Here is a 15,650-nt window from a genome sequence, read left to right as displayed (position 1 = left end):
TGTTCTGCAACTGCTGGTTACGAATACGTGTCGCAGAATTATGATACGTAAACTTAACGCTCGCCCAGTCGCCCAAGGCGACCAGATTTTCGGCTGGGCGAATATATTTAATCATCCTGATCGCCCAGCTGGCGACTGTAAAAAAAATGCAGTAAATCCCATTTTTACCCTGCATGACCACGTTTTGAAAAGTCGTCCCAGGCTTTCAAATGTTTGAAATGTATTTATCAATAGAGAATTAGGCAAAATGTCTGTCCTTTACAATGGCGGATATGCAAAAATCTTCTTGTAGCTACGATAAAAATAAATCACTCTGTCGTAAAAAGATTAGCTCAGTATTTAACCTATTGAACTTTGATTTTCTCTGAATACATTTCACACCAAGATACCTTTCAAAATGCAAGACTGTACATAATACCACAACATCAAGATATTCAATGCATTTTGTTGTAAAAACAACGTTTCAAACAAACAAACAAAAAACCGATTAACTTTATTGTGTCGTTTCAGTTTTTACCAAAAGCCACGAAGATGTTATCATATTGTATCCACATTTTTCGTCATCAATTTAGTGCTGAATGACATTTCGATGTTGAAAGTCTCTAAAGTTTCTATTATAGAATCTTTAATATCTAAATTGAAAAAGGTTTTATCATTTTTTTCAAATTTGACATTCTGAGCGAAGCGCATGTACGCAGTAACTTGGCCTTTTTGGTCTGTGATTCATTATAAAAGAGTTTACCTCATATAAATATATTGTAAATAGTTATCAAAATATTGTAAGGAAGGGATTTAGGTGAAAATACAATTTTTCATATATTTTTTTTTAATTCAACATTCTGAGCGAATCGAATGCGTGGTAACTTAACATCTTGATCTGTGATTCATTATAAAAGAGTTTACCGCATACAAGGATATTCTAAAGGAAGGGATTTAGATGAAAATGGCATTCGGTATCTAAATTTTGATTTGTTCTTAAATCTTTCATGACACATTCAACTACAGATTAATTCTCCCCGATGGTTATTTAATTCACACGGTCATATACTAGATATCATTTTATATAGATCTAAATCCATTATGTCAATATTCTATTTATAGACCACAAATATTTCTCTAGGACTCTGGCTATTTTATACATTTGGAATATTATTTATAAAGGACTTTGATTGACCTGTATTCTAGATTATAAGCTTATGATAAAGATATGACCCATTAATTTTATTTGATCTACATGTATATATAAGATTTGCGACAAAAGGTGGTAAATAGAAATAACACACAGAAGTTAAACATCGGTATAAGTAAAGGTAATAGCTATTCTTTCATTGTTACCAGATGCGCGAAATCCTGACGTTCGAATATATTATAATAGTTGTAACGTAAAAATGTGATTATCAGGTATTTTGAAAGCTTTTTTTTTTATCAAAACGTGCATTTCTTTAGATATTCTTTTGGCCCCTTTTTTTTTGACAAATATGTACGTCACAAATAACAGCTCTGTGCATATCATGTGACAATTAAGTTCATCTTTAACGAAAACTTTGATATAGATTATCCTCAGAGGTTATCGTGATATTTAACGCTTAATCAGCACTTTCAAATCCTTAAACCACCGTTAAAATGCCATATCACAACTAAAGAGACTTGCATCATCATGGAATCATAATAGTCCTATATATTTAACATATGAAACGTTTTTAAGTACATATCTATAATAATTTGATTATATTAACCAATATTTCAAAATGAAAAACATATCCAACGAATATATTACACTGAAACCGTTAAATTGCCGCTCTAAATTTCTCTTGCCCTCAACAGTTGAAAAAAACTTCCTTTCATTTTTATTGTTATTCAATAAGTTAATAGTTTTTAATGTTAAAAATTATCCATTTATGTCAAACATATATGTTGTCTGCTGCTGTGTTGAGAGTTGACTTGATGTTTTATAGGAAGAGTTGTCTATATTAAACGGAACTGGAATCTGTAGTGTCGGAAGTACGTGACGTTCTTTGTGACACCGTTGCATAGTACGCGTCATTGTAGTCAATACGATTACATCTGCTTTTCGTTTGTAAGTATTATAAATATTTTGATTTTCGTGGTTTTATCTTTGATAATATAGTACAGTTTAAAAAAAAAAGAAATATGACAGTTAAATAAATGTACAACTTGTTACTCTTTCATTCAGTTTGTGTTTTCTCTCTACGGAGAGATGATACACCTTATCTTATGATCGCTATTTGTCCGCCATCACTGGATATCACACAGGTTCCCGAAAACTTTGACGTCATAAAACAAAATATCTGACGCTCAATGGAAAAATGTTGTTGTATGCGTCAAGCGTTCAAGCGTCTGGGTCAGCCGGGATTAGCGATAAGGTGTATTTATTCGAAATATATGAATGATTAAATTTCAGATTTGATGTTAAACGGAGGCGTTCGGTGAATAAGGCATTAGATGACTTTATTTTGAAAAATAATTGGCTGAATCATCATTATATGTTGTTTTTTTTTTTTTTTTTTTTTTTTTTTTTTATTGTACTCCACCTGTATTTGACAGTTTCTGTTTAACAGATGAAAAACCTCATACTTTTACAACCCAAATTCTGGTTGTATGGGTATTTAATTTGTGTAACTAAATAAACTGACGATTAACATAGCAAAACAGTTGAATAACAAAGTTTAAAATGTAGTTCTGTGCCATTCACTGTAGTTTACGTCAGAAAAAGGGATGTCATAGCCCACGCTTAATCGCTCCTATTATTCTCTATAAAATAGTTCATCCAAAAGAATAAAAATATAATCAATTTCAAATGTACGCACATTATCAAGTTATCATATTTTTAGCATTATTCTTATTAATGTTCTCGTTTCCCATGCACCATATCCTTTCAACTTCTTATTGTTACCTGATATGATTAAGGCATCTTTACAAAATATATTTATAAATAAAATTAGACTATATCCACTATTCTCCTGAATGTGATGGAAAACGGTTTTCTTATTCTAATGTTCACTTTCAAATGTTTCAATCAGCAGCCTGAGATATCAAATTGATTTATTATATAAAGTCAACTATTAAGTTTTTTAACGACTTTTAGTATTAAAAAAAGTGCTTCTGTCTTCCGATGTTAAAAAGCATAAACAGCAAATATTTTTAAGTTATTTTGTTCATAACTGCGTTCGGAATTATTAAATATGTTTTCCCATTAACTCCTTACAGTCTGGCAGAAATAGAACAGTTCTTTTGTCAATACAAATAAGCATTACTGACATAAATATACCGTTTTTTACACTTGTGACTTTTTTCAAGCGACATATTTTTCTCATGTATACTTGTACTTACATAATGCCGTATGAGGACCAGTGCTAGTTCCAAATTACTTATTTGTTTATCACATTCTTATATGGATTGTATTAGTTGTCTAATAAGCTGTAACACAACACCCCCTCTTACTTTCATACTTGACCGACACTTAACTAAATTATATGGAGGTCAAAAACCAATATCTAAAGTTAAACCGATTCCTATCTGTCTTTAACATGATTGTATCTAATAATCATTGTTAAGGTTATGTAAGTAGATAATCCGACAAAGTATTGACAGGAGAACACCAAAATATTTTTGTTTTGTGTATTTAATAACAGTTTCAAGATGATTAATCCCTGTTATTACTGACGCAATAGGGGTCAACATTATCCTTAAACGTCTATTATGCCTATAGAAAAAACGTGTACCCTTAGGAAAGCAACAAGTGAGAATAAAAGATTAGCGGTAAATTTTAAATCACACTTTTTAAAAATACATTTGCTTGTCTTGTTAGAAGATACCTGTATACATAACCATCATTGAAATAAACTTAGAGACAAGTATAGTTGAATTTGTTAGGTCGCAAAACGTAAAATCACTCAAGCATGTCAATGCTTCAGCACTGACCATATTTGGTTGAATAATATGGTATTGTTTATGCTAATTACACAATACTAAGTTTTAAGACAAGATTCGAAACAAACATAAATACAATCAAGTAATTATGTTCCTTTGTCTCGTATCTATTTCTAAGTCAGACAGTAAAACGTAAAAAAGCGTTAGTTTTGAAATGTCTTAGATTGGTTTTAAATACACAACCAAGTTTAATAAGATGCGTCGTGTAGAGTGTGCTCTAAGGGAGCTGTTGGAAACCCATTTTGAAAGGCAAATGTTACTCCATTTTTTCAACTAACATTCAAAATTGTGCGCTCTTCATCCAAGTCGAACAACCTGACTTACATATCGTAAGTTTTCAGTGTTAAAAGGCTTTCATCATTTACAAATGACAACCACCAACCGATCAGTTCAAAAGAATTATATGTATGTTACTTCCAAAACATTCAAAATCATTTACTAGCACACATAATTTGTGTGAGTACTTCATATAAACAAAGATGAAACAACTATTCAAATCATTTTATGGTACATATGTATATATCATCATAGAAAAGCGAAATAAATAGTCTGCAGGGACAAAAAAACCATTTTGGGTAGACTATATCAAATACTAACAACATGTTTATAAGAGCAATCATTTTGTTATAAACTATTCTACCGAAAAACAATACTAAAAGATACCAGGAAGCATAGAAAATATTAGCTTTGGACAAATAATCAAACAACATATTTTCATAAATATCATTAACAGTAGAAGCTTAAGAGAGGAACGAAAGATACCAGAAGGACATTCAAACTCATAAATCGAAAGAAAAAAAACGGATAACGCTATCGCTAAGAAAGAAAAAGACAAACAGACAAACAATAGTACACAAAACACAACATAGAAAACTAAAGACTAAGCAACACGAACCCCACCAAAAACTGGGGGTAATATCCGGTGCTCCGGAAAAGCATGAAGATGAGTTGCTCTTTTGAATTTAATAAAAAGGAAGAAAATAACTTACCAGTTCAATTTCGACTGGAGTAGCTTCTTGACCATCTTGTTTCCCTTTGCTTGTGGTATCCTGCAAATGGAAAATATCCCTGTATCCTTTTTCTGAAGTTTATTGATTTAAAATATACAAAACATATACTTTTAAAGTTAAAGAATTTTAATGCATTCAAAGTTGTTTGCATATCAATTCAAGCTAAGTCGATGAGATAAACGACAATCATCATATGTGCTTCTCCAAATTTTGATAATTTTAATTGACTGTTTATGAAAATAAATATTAATTTCAATTGTCAATGAACATCTAATCTAGTTATTTAAATAAAGATAAGACGAATATGAAATAAACATCGAACCCTAGGTGTGACCTAGGGGCTTGATAATGGACCCTGTCTTAAGTGGAACGTTTTGATCTTTTGACAAGGTTTAATTAAATGTCGTAAACAGCGATGATTTATTAACCAGATGATAAATTCTGGATTATGAAATCTAATACCAGATTAATAATTCGTATAATAATTGAAAATGTATTTCATATATATGACTGACAGTGTTTATTGACAAGTAGAAATAGTCCTTTTAGCTGCCAAGTCAATATGTGAATAGAGTTTTTATACGAAATACAAAAGACTATAAAAAGCATTTAGCTTTTGACTGATATTTCAAAATGCCAATAATTTGTTAAAAGGCCATCCTGTGTGTTGGTGTTGATTTTTATTTGACTTGTAGAGACCAGACTACAGGACGTCGGGTTCGCATACAATAAATAGATTCAACCTATTGTTTATTTGTCAGTGAACTAGAAATGTCAGCAAATTCAAGTCCATGACGTGGAGCAGGACATTGTACTTAAATTGATCAGATCAATTACTGAAAGTTGTTTCATTCTTTTTGTTTTCTATTATAAAGTTAAGTTATTTCTATTTTCTGTCCTATTCAGCGGCTGCGTTCGTTATACTATTACACCGAGTTTTTATATTCAGTGTTCATTTCTAAAGATATAGAAATACACTGAAATTGACACTTCCATTTTCTTTCTTTCAATTTCCTTAAATAGTGACAACCTTCGATTTAGTACTAGAGCACAATTTCTAAACTTACAGTTTACAATAACTTGGGCAAGTTTCACGAAAAGTATGCCAAAACCGAAGAACTCACTACTTAGTTTGTGATACCATCGTGGAAATATAGGCCAACAAAAAAAAAAACACGGATTCAGTGTTAGAGAAACTGATTTCAGTGTAACAAGTGTAATAAGTACAATAAGTACAAAAATTCTCAAATAAAACTTCAAGGTGCATTTATATTTTTGATTTTAAAACCTTTTTTTTCTTAAAGTCTTTTTTTTTAATTACGGATATTGTTGTTTATCATCCAGCCAGCCAGCCACACAAACACACTTCAGCTCATTTCTTGCTTGTTTTCCATTTCCACAAATTAATATGCTACAGGTTACAGGAAAACAGCTGCATATTATAGTATTCTAATATACAATTTATAGACTGATATAAGATGTTGTTAGTTAGTTCGTCCCCTTTCCTTGCATTCAGTCTGGTTCCAGTTGTTTCAGAGAACGATTGGAACAAGTCATCGAAAATGGGAGGAAATGGAAGGTAAGGTTTATAAGATGAACAACAGGGACGTTCAACACGTATAGTATTGATACAATACATAACTTGACGGGATATGTATAAGTAGGTATTGTTTACTAGCTAGGTTACTTGCATCATTTATGTAATGCGATTATTTTAAATTCGATTTTTTTCATCGAATGATGATGTCAAATCAAGAGATCGCTTCATACCTTTAATAGTAGCAAATTAGAAATCTTGTCTACATAATATAATGAGCGGGTATTGTATTTTCCCTTATAAAGTGAAAGTCGGTGAGGTTTTTGTTGGTTTAAATATCAACATTTAACATCAATCAGATATTGGATTTTAATCGTTGTATTACTTACGTTTCATGTCAACATTTATGTTTCCTTATACAAACTAATACATCAATTAAACTCTTACAGTTTACAAAGTAAAAGGGGTAACTAAATTTTAATAATTATTCTCAAATTAACTGTATTGTTATATTGTTATAATTAAGTTCATACCGTACACGCTTTGAAAGTAATGGAAGTGCTTACTTTGTTCTATTTTGACCTTCATTTGTGGTTAACCTTGAATATTGACGCATGCGCCCCTCACTGAGTAATTGAGTATTAATTTCTTATTTTAGTTCATATACCTTTAACAGATGTTCTAAAATAATTAATTGTAGTATTATTGCCAAGAAGATCAATATCAACCAGAAACAAAATTACAAGAATGCAACTTGAACGGCTATTGGTTACCGTTATGCCTTCAATAATGCGCAAAACCTATACACAGTAAAGTATGTAGACAAATTCATAACAATTAAAGGAGAACACTAACGACCGATTTTATCAAACATCTTTTGATAGCATGTCGACACCGAGTTTAGATGCTAGTTAACCTGTTTGAGGAGCCTGTAATTCAGTCTATCAGTTTTGGTTTTTGCTATATTGTTTTGTACAAATAACAAGCCGTTGTTGTTTTCGTTTAAATCATTTTACATTTTGTCATATATCCACCATTGATTGGATTGCTATACCGTATGTGTTTTGCACTTAGTTGAATGTGATCTATATTTGCTAAAATCTACGTCATTTGGTAACTATTGGAAAGTTGTCGCATTGGAAATCATATAATATCTCCGAGAAGCTTTATGGTATAGATCAGCAGGACATACATACTCTCAGACTGCTAACATGTATGAATAAATATATGACATAATCATGTTTTTGTCCTGAATGTATATGCAACATTTTATCGCTGCATTTTATGTAAAAAGCAACTATTTACTCATGACATTGCTGATGATTTGCATGATTTGAATGAATGGCATGTGAACTAACTACATGTACATATAAGGAATCAAGATTTGAAATGTACGGAAAGGCTAATGAATCAACGTTTAAAATATACTTAATAATTTTCTAACAGTATGCAACATAAAATATGTCAGTAATATATTTGACATCATCATATATGCATGATTGTATTCAGTACGTCAAGTGCAAAATTATGGTTATGAAAATTAAATAAAAAAGAATCAAATAGTAGTTCTAAAGTTTTACAGAATTATGACTTCTGCTCATAAATTATTTACAAACATTTACGTTCTAGCAACTTATGCCCACGATTAAATTCAATAAAACATGCTGAATGTCAAAATAATTCTTCTTTATTAATATTCGTAAAAATGAAAATTTACGACTTTATTTTAATTATGCAATAAAGAAAAAAACTTACATTGATAATTATTAATTTCATTTTTTGATCCGCTTTCTGAAGTCGGAGACCAACCAATCCTTTTTATATGGAACATTGATCTTTATAACCTTTGCATACATTACAATTATAGTATTCTCTTCATTATAACTTGGTCAGCTTTCGAGGATAAACAATTGAATGCTAGACCATTAACAGGAAAGCCCACTTAAAAGAGCATACACAAGACACTTAACATATAGAAGTTACCATCTCACACTTTCCATGGGTTGCAGGGAACGTAAAAAATCTACATAAATATCCAAATATTTTCAAAAAACAAAAAATACATTTTTTTAATCATCAGTCATCATAAAGCGTTCTCGTTTAGGCAGTTGCTCTGAATGATAGAACGACACTTTGTAAAGAAATTGAATTGTATTACTAATCCGATAAAATATTTTAGATGAATTTTTATATGCTTGGTACATATTTCGTTGTCAAAGAAAAATGTAGATCGTTTTACCACATGGTAATATTTTACAAATAAAGACAACAGTAGTATACCGCTGTTCAAGCTAAGGACGGAAGTAAATTCGCTAATTGTGTGTCTCGATGTTTAACTTTATTTGACACAATGTTTGTATGGCAGATTTATGGTGATACAAGTAAAAACTGATAAATGGTTAAATGCAAAAAAATACTGTAAGGCATTGATCATTTGTTTTGACAAGTTACGTGGGTAAATGAGTGTTTCAGTTGTAGTTTTTTTGTAATTGTAGATGAATAACCGCTATCGAATGGAGGTCTGATTTTCATTACTCTTTTTGTTGAATTTATTCCTCTCTCGAAATATAAAGTATGCAATCATTTTTTAGTTGGGGAATATAAGTTTTTTTCTTTTTCTATGGGCGGGTTGTTGTCTCTTTGGCACATTCCCCATTTCCATTCTTAATTTTATTTCAAAACATATACGTGTCGTCATTTTGTATCGTTCATGGACTTCGTAATGTGATGATTAATGACAAAATCGCACGTAAGTTCGATTCCCCCAAATGAAAGTCTTTTTTGAGAGTAAATAGTTGATCCGCTTCAAGTTATAATATACGTTATCTTTAGTTGGCAGTGGATTCCTTAAGTCAGAACAATAGATCAACATAGACATGGATTAGATTCTTAATTAGCATAATATGCTTTTAAAGTGTTTTTCATGCCTTAAATATTGTGTGATGAAACATTTCAATGTAACTTCAAATCAAATCATAATTTATTAGATAGTTTTATTTTCCAAAGGTATGGGACTATCATTATGCTAGTTTGTGAAAATAAAGTTATTAGCAAATCAAAAAAGATGTAGGAGTAACAGTCAATAAAATGTTGCTCAATCACAATACAAAATCAAACAAAACATGTTTTATTTCCTTTTGATTTCATTATTACGAATCTGATATCAATTTCATTATTAGTATTTGTAAGTCTTACAAAAAATCTGAAGAATTTACATGTTCGTGCTAATTCGCTCCCAGGGGAAGCATGTAAAACCGTATAACAAATATATATGAAATTAATGACGAACTATCATAAACTCCTTTCACATGATAGCATATGTACTTAGAAGGGTTGATGTTGTTTTATAGAAACAATCATGATCATCATCGATGAAGCCCAAAACATATTACATACATCTAATACTAATGTATGAATTACTACTGTTATAAAAGAGAGGCGAAAGACACCAATGAATATTTATAATTAGCCCATTTTCTAAATCTCTTACACTAGGAACAATTCGTGGAGAAGTATCAAATTCAAAATAGCTATTTAATGACGAGGTTTCTGGTGCAGAAAAAAAAATGAAAAAAAAAAGACTATTCTTTCTTCCATAATTTCAACGGTTATTGTACACGAAAATATAGGATACATAGTAGCTTTATGGTGATATATTAGCATTATTTTGTTGAAAGTTTAAAAGATACTATGTTTTTAGTTTAAAGAACATTCCTTTAACAAGCCAATTTGATTGAAGTGGTCCTCGCGAGCATGTAGCTTTTCATTAAATCAACTAGTATACTGCGATTAAAATCTAGATATAGACTTCATTTATCTGATCGCCATCGGAGAATTTAATTATGTGATATTCAATACGACACTTCGACCTGCAAAGTTTATTGTAGTCGTTCTGTCACATAAGGTCAACTCGACTTGCTTTCAAAAGTATCAAAAACGACGTAGTTATAAAGAATTACTAAACAAAAGCTTAACCTTAATCATTGCATCGGCAATTTAAATGTTTATAACAGTCTATATTTTTATACGTTTGACTTCAAAAGGTTTAAGGAGACACCAAAAATTAGCATTTAAGTGGGTGTCAAGTTATCGCGCGATCAGTCTCAAAATCCTTGGTTACAAAAGAAACAGAAATTTAAATATTTGTTATCCCAATTACCAGTAAAACGTGAATTGAAATAAAAATGAAACAAAATACAAGTGTTAAGTTTCTTGTTTCTAAATTAAATAAATTTAAGTCTTGTCATAAAAGCATTCTCAAAAATATAATATTTAAACTCGCACATCGTTAAAAGAACCGTTTTGTTCACTTTTCAAGTAATCATTTCATATGGATTCTAATTTCCTTGTTTTTGATCTCTTGCTTCTACCTCCAGTATATCACAAGTTCCGTAACATTTGTTGTACATTTTTGTATATGAGTTTGTAGAAATAACTCTTTATAAATTTCTTTGTAAGTTCGAACCGTTTTAATTTTAGGTTTATTTTCATCAAGAATGCTCAAACTAAAACATGTCAAAGCCAAAGATAATGAATGCACAGAAACTTTATGAGTTATATGGCAAAAAGAAACCTAACATATATACCCTAGTTTGTACTTTAGTGTTATCGGAGTCTCCTTATTAATCATTGTTTTCTTTTAATTTTCTTTATTATTTAAATCTCATCTGGCCATTCTGAACAATGCATTAAAGACAATTTTCCAAGCAGACATCTTGGTTTTTGATTTTTTGTTTATGTTTATTTTACCATTCGAATGGTTTCTATGTTTATGTGTTTATAATTCTCAACATAAATTCTCGGTTATGATTCTATTATCTTGGGAGCAATCATGAAGTATTCGTCAAAAGTAGAACAAGTAGCATAGTATCGCTTTTCAACTGCAAGACAGTTAACGATGAAGACTACGTATATAAATAGAGACATATTCTATCAAGGTTGAAAAAAGGAGGACGCAGAATAATAGAGGAATAATTTGAACAAAAAAACCCAACTGAAACTTGAATTGACTCGGAAAGGTTTAACTACCGGATGAAAAGTATTTAAAAACATTATACGTCAAAATTTATAAAGTACAAGTTAGCCTAAATGTGCAGAACAAAATATGATTTTATTCCAGTGCATTAAGCCAAATGATTACTCATCTTTGTTTTAAATTGTTAAAGATTTATAACTCTGAAGATATCTATCACATTGCCCCATACGTAGTCGTTTATAACACGGGTGATTACTTGAGTTTAAAAAGAACCGGTGTCTTGCATATCATTGTGTAGTATCATGTGTTAGGTGTTAATATTACATTGTAACATATGCCTTCCTAAACACTTTTAATTAGGTATATGTTTCAAAACCTTAGGTATATGGAACTAATTTCTTTTGAAATTAGCACAATGATAGTAAGCCAAATACTATTATCATTTTTGTTAATTGAATAAACAATAATACAAATATGAAAGTTAGACAATGTCATTTATTGTCTAAAATTTTAGTCTTCAGTATAATGACCAACATTTAAGTGACCGTGAAAAAATGTTGAAATTGTGTTTACTTCACTTAAACTTATAACTTTAATAGGTCGTTTTTGGAGAGAAAAAAAATGAATAATGCCATTTCTAATGCTAGGGCAACAGTACTAAATCGGAGAGAAAAAAAATGTTCAAATATAGATGGGTATTCCATGTAATTCGTATTATCATAATTGGTCAGATATAACTCTTTGTTAAAAAAAAAATCCAGCACGACGGATGAGATGAACTATAAAGAATTTACTACATTTGATTTATAATCTAAGAAACTTCTGATTTTTTTTGTAGTGAATTGTGAATTAAGGACTTTTGTCTGTCTTATCGTTGATTTTATTTTACTTTGGTTGCGCACTATTTATCTTCTACCTCATTTTCTATCCATGGTTATATAATAATTGTTTTAATCTTTTGCAAGACATTATCTACGAAGTAACACAAACAGTAGATCTTAAAGGTATGTCTCGACTTTGAATGCGTATAAGTATATCTTTAACGTTATATCCAATTTCAAAGTACAATTAAAAGCAGGTCAATCGAAATGGTTCGCACATTAGGTGAAATCCAAACAAAAAACTGTGTCAGTATTCGTGGGCACAACTAGAAATGATATGCAGTGGATCATAATTGTCATGGAATTTGTATGAGTCCACGGAATGCAATCCGTGCAAATTACACCGTAATGAAGATTAAGGATTCAGACATGGCCTCTGTCCCACAAAAGTAAGGACAAACTTTTATGTTGTGGTATGGATGAGCAATGAAAAATGTTAAGAACGCTTTGCAGTGAGGGCACCTAAATGCACCCAGACCAAAGTTTCTTCCGAGAAAGGAACAATCAATAAGCAGTTATTAATTTGATAACAATTTAAAAAACAATATGACAAAAAATACCGAACTCCAAGAAAATTCAAATATAAGAAACTCCATAAAAACTGACAAGATAAAACGTTATTAACAACCACGACGAATGAAAAAAAAAACCGCATATGATGATGTTATCATTACACCGTCTAGGGAATAAAAAGCTAATTCTGATATAACTCCTTGCCAATCACTTTTTTGTTTCATTCGCTAATAATTTTTATGGAATAAAAGATAGAAGACACACATCTGTCCAATCGTTATGATTAAGACACATTGAGTTCGCATAAAAAATTGGAAAAATATTTTTGGGTATCTTTGGCAAAACAACAATGAGAAATCGAAATCTGTTATTTCAATATTTAAACATCTTGAGAAGACATTTTTAGTGTCATATAACGAAACTATAACAAAAGTATGAAATAACTTACCTTAATCAACTCTTTGAAGTAATGACCATATTGTAATATGAACTCATCTCTCGCTGTCTTTATCTGCTGACAGTACTCTGATACTGACTGACTTTGACGTCTGCTCCAGAACACTTGGCACAACTCTGTGGCAACTACCGCTTCTTCATTAGTCTGCAACGATGCAACGATCAAAACATTTTTTATAGCACAAAATAAAACGAAAATTATAAAATTGGTAATTAGAGTGTAACTTTTATTATTCAAGTTTTCGTTTGCATGAAGAAAAAACAAAGCACTCGGTACTAATAAAATACCGATAAAATATCAGTTTGGCAACATAAAAGGAGTACTTGTATTACCTTGAGATATGAAATATATAAGGAGCACTTATTTAACCTTGAGGTATGAAATATAAAAGGTTTATCTTATAATCGCTTTATTATTTTATGCAACATAAGTTTATAACATCTTATAATGCTTGAATACATATTATCAAACGAAAGAAAGTGTTATAAAAGTTTAAACGAAAAATAAAAGTTACTCTAAGGGAGACAAATCAAATACAATATATGGAAAAGAAATTATAAATGTATTATTATAGGTTGACTTCCAGCACTTTAATATCTGATGGAGCAATATAATATGAAACATAAATTGCCCGATAATTATATTTGTATCTTAAAGACATTAAGCATATGCACCTATTTTACTTAGTATGGAAGACAAAGAATGATAAGTTATATGAGATATACATTGACATGTTTATGAATACGTACCAAATTAGGTGGAAGTGTAAACTGCAATTTCTGTTCATCCAGAGAAATGCTTTTCTTTAGTTTCGATACTTTTACTGGTGAATTCGTCTGTGGAAGGTTTTGCAAATCGGCATCAGATGTGCTTTTCTTCAAAACCTTAGGAAAAGAGTCTGTTCCATTTGTTTTCTTCAAAGCGGAATTATAAGGTTTTGATTGGTTGCTCTTTTGATCAGTGAAAATTGGTGCATTGAGCGATGTAAATGCTTCATCGGCAGCTTGGTTTTGATTGTCAATGTTGGATGGTTGTATCCAGTATGTTTTCGTGTCGGTTGCGTCAGAGTGAATCATGGCCTTTGGTGTATCACAGTCACTGCTATTTTCTATCGTACTTTCAGTATCACTGCTGTCCAAAACAACTGGACATACAGCATTACCTTTTAAGCTTCCTTTGGGTTTTATTACCTTTTTATTTTTGGCACTGTTCAATGAGTTAGGTTTAGTCTCACTTAAAGATTTGGACTTTTGATTATTATTGATTTTAGGATGGGCGGTGGGTGGTGGTTTTTTCCTTTTATTATTGTTTGTATTATCTTTACGAGAGGAAGGAGCAGATAATAGTCTCTGTTTTGTATCTTGATTAGTCTCGGACGTATGTAATCTTCCCGAATCCCTCACATGTTGAAGTTGTTCTATGGTCCTGAGATGGTCTCCCAACAAGCATGCAATATCTTCTTTACTTATATTAAGACCTTTCTTAACAAGTCGCTTAGCCAATTGCTTCTCGGAAGTTTGAAGAATCTGTAATAAGTAATAAGGATATTGTCAAAATTCTGTTTCATTTTTATCTAGAAGCAACAACAAAAAATATATGCTGAATATCTTTTTTCACTTTACGTATGGCGCTATGTTTTTTTGGTTATAATGATATACTTTTCATGATAATATATCAAATTGATTATCTCTGTCTCAGCTTTTTGTCGAAAGACAAACGTTTTGCCTAAAATCTAGCTTGCTACTATGTTTATGGTCGTAAAAATCTTGTATAATGAACATTAATATATTTATCTCATCTGCAGGATAGGTGGGATAAATTCGCCAATTAATCAACTACTGAGTTAATCTGCGAAAGGGAACCTTTTTATATCGAATGCCTTCATTTAAATTAGTGCACAGGAAATTCAACTGCAATGCTATTGGAATTTACACAGATGCAGAATAATATCAAACTTCTTTTACCTCTTGTTTCTTTGTTTTATCACCAGCCCTCATACTTTAAATGTGCACAAAAAAGTTTTCTATTTGTTAAATATAACAGCTATACTCACTTCCTCATCTGATGAATGCAAATTTATCTGGACAGCCCATGGGTTATCCGAAAACAAAGACTTGGAATCCGACTGAAATTGATTTTATGAAACACATAAGTGATGCCACAGGTACAAAAACGTATTTAATGGAAAAAAACATCTCGAATAAAGAAGTTTCACATGCAAATGATGTCATGTTAATTGGCATCTTTTAATCCTTCAAAAACATGACAATATCCTGCGCCATTGAATGACAGGGGTTTTGTATTGATACAGCATTAACATTTTAAC

At 30.8% G+C, this 15,650-nt stretch overlaps 1 protein-coding gene across 11 annotated transcripts in view; it reads right to left on the bottom strand.

Annotated features, from left to right (window-relative positions):
- LOC139489929 (uncharacterized) overlaps positions 1–15,650 on the bottom strand; it is a 74,007-nt gene that overhangs the window by 19,152 nt on the left and 39,205 nt on the right. For all 11 annotated transcript variants that reach the window (XM_071276824.1, XM_071276782.1, XM_071276799.1 and 8 more), the window contains 4 exons: positions 15,378–15,449; positions 14,074–14,850; positions 13,316–13,468; positions 4,941–5,000 (listed from right to left, as the gene is read on the bottom strand). In XM_071276824.1, coding sequence (XP_071132925.1) covers positions 4,941–5,000; positions 13,316–13,468; positions 14,074–14,850; positions 15,378–15,449 — 1,062 coding nt within the window. The remainder of the gene's footprint in view (positions 1–4,940; positions 5,001–13,315; positions 13,469–14,073; positions 14,851–15,377; positions 15,450–15,650) is intronic.

The sequence above is a fragment of the Mytilus edulis genome, chromosome 1 (assembly GCF_963676685.1).
Source record: "Mytilus edulis chromosome 1, xbMytEdul2.2, whole genome shotgun sequence".
NCBI lineage: Eukaryota > Metazoa > Mollusca > Bivalvia > Mytilida > Mytilidae > Mytilus > Mytilus edulis.
This window is presented reverse-complemented; position numbering and strand designations above follow the sequence as displayed.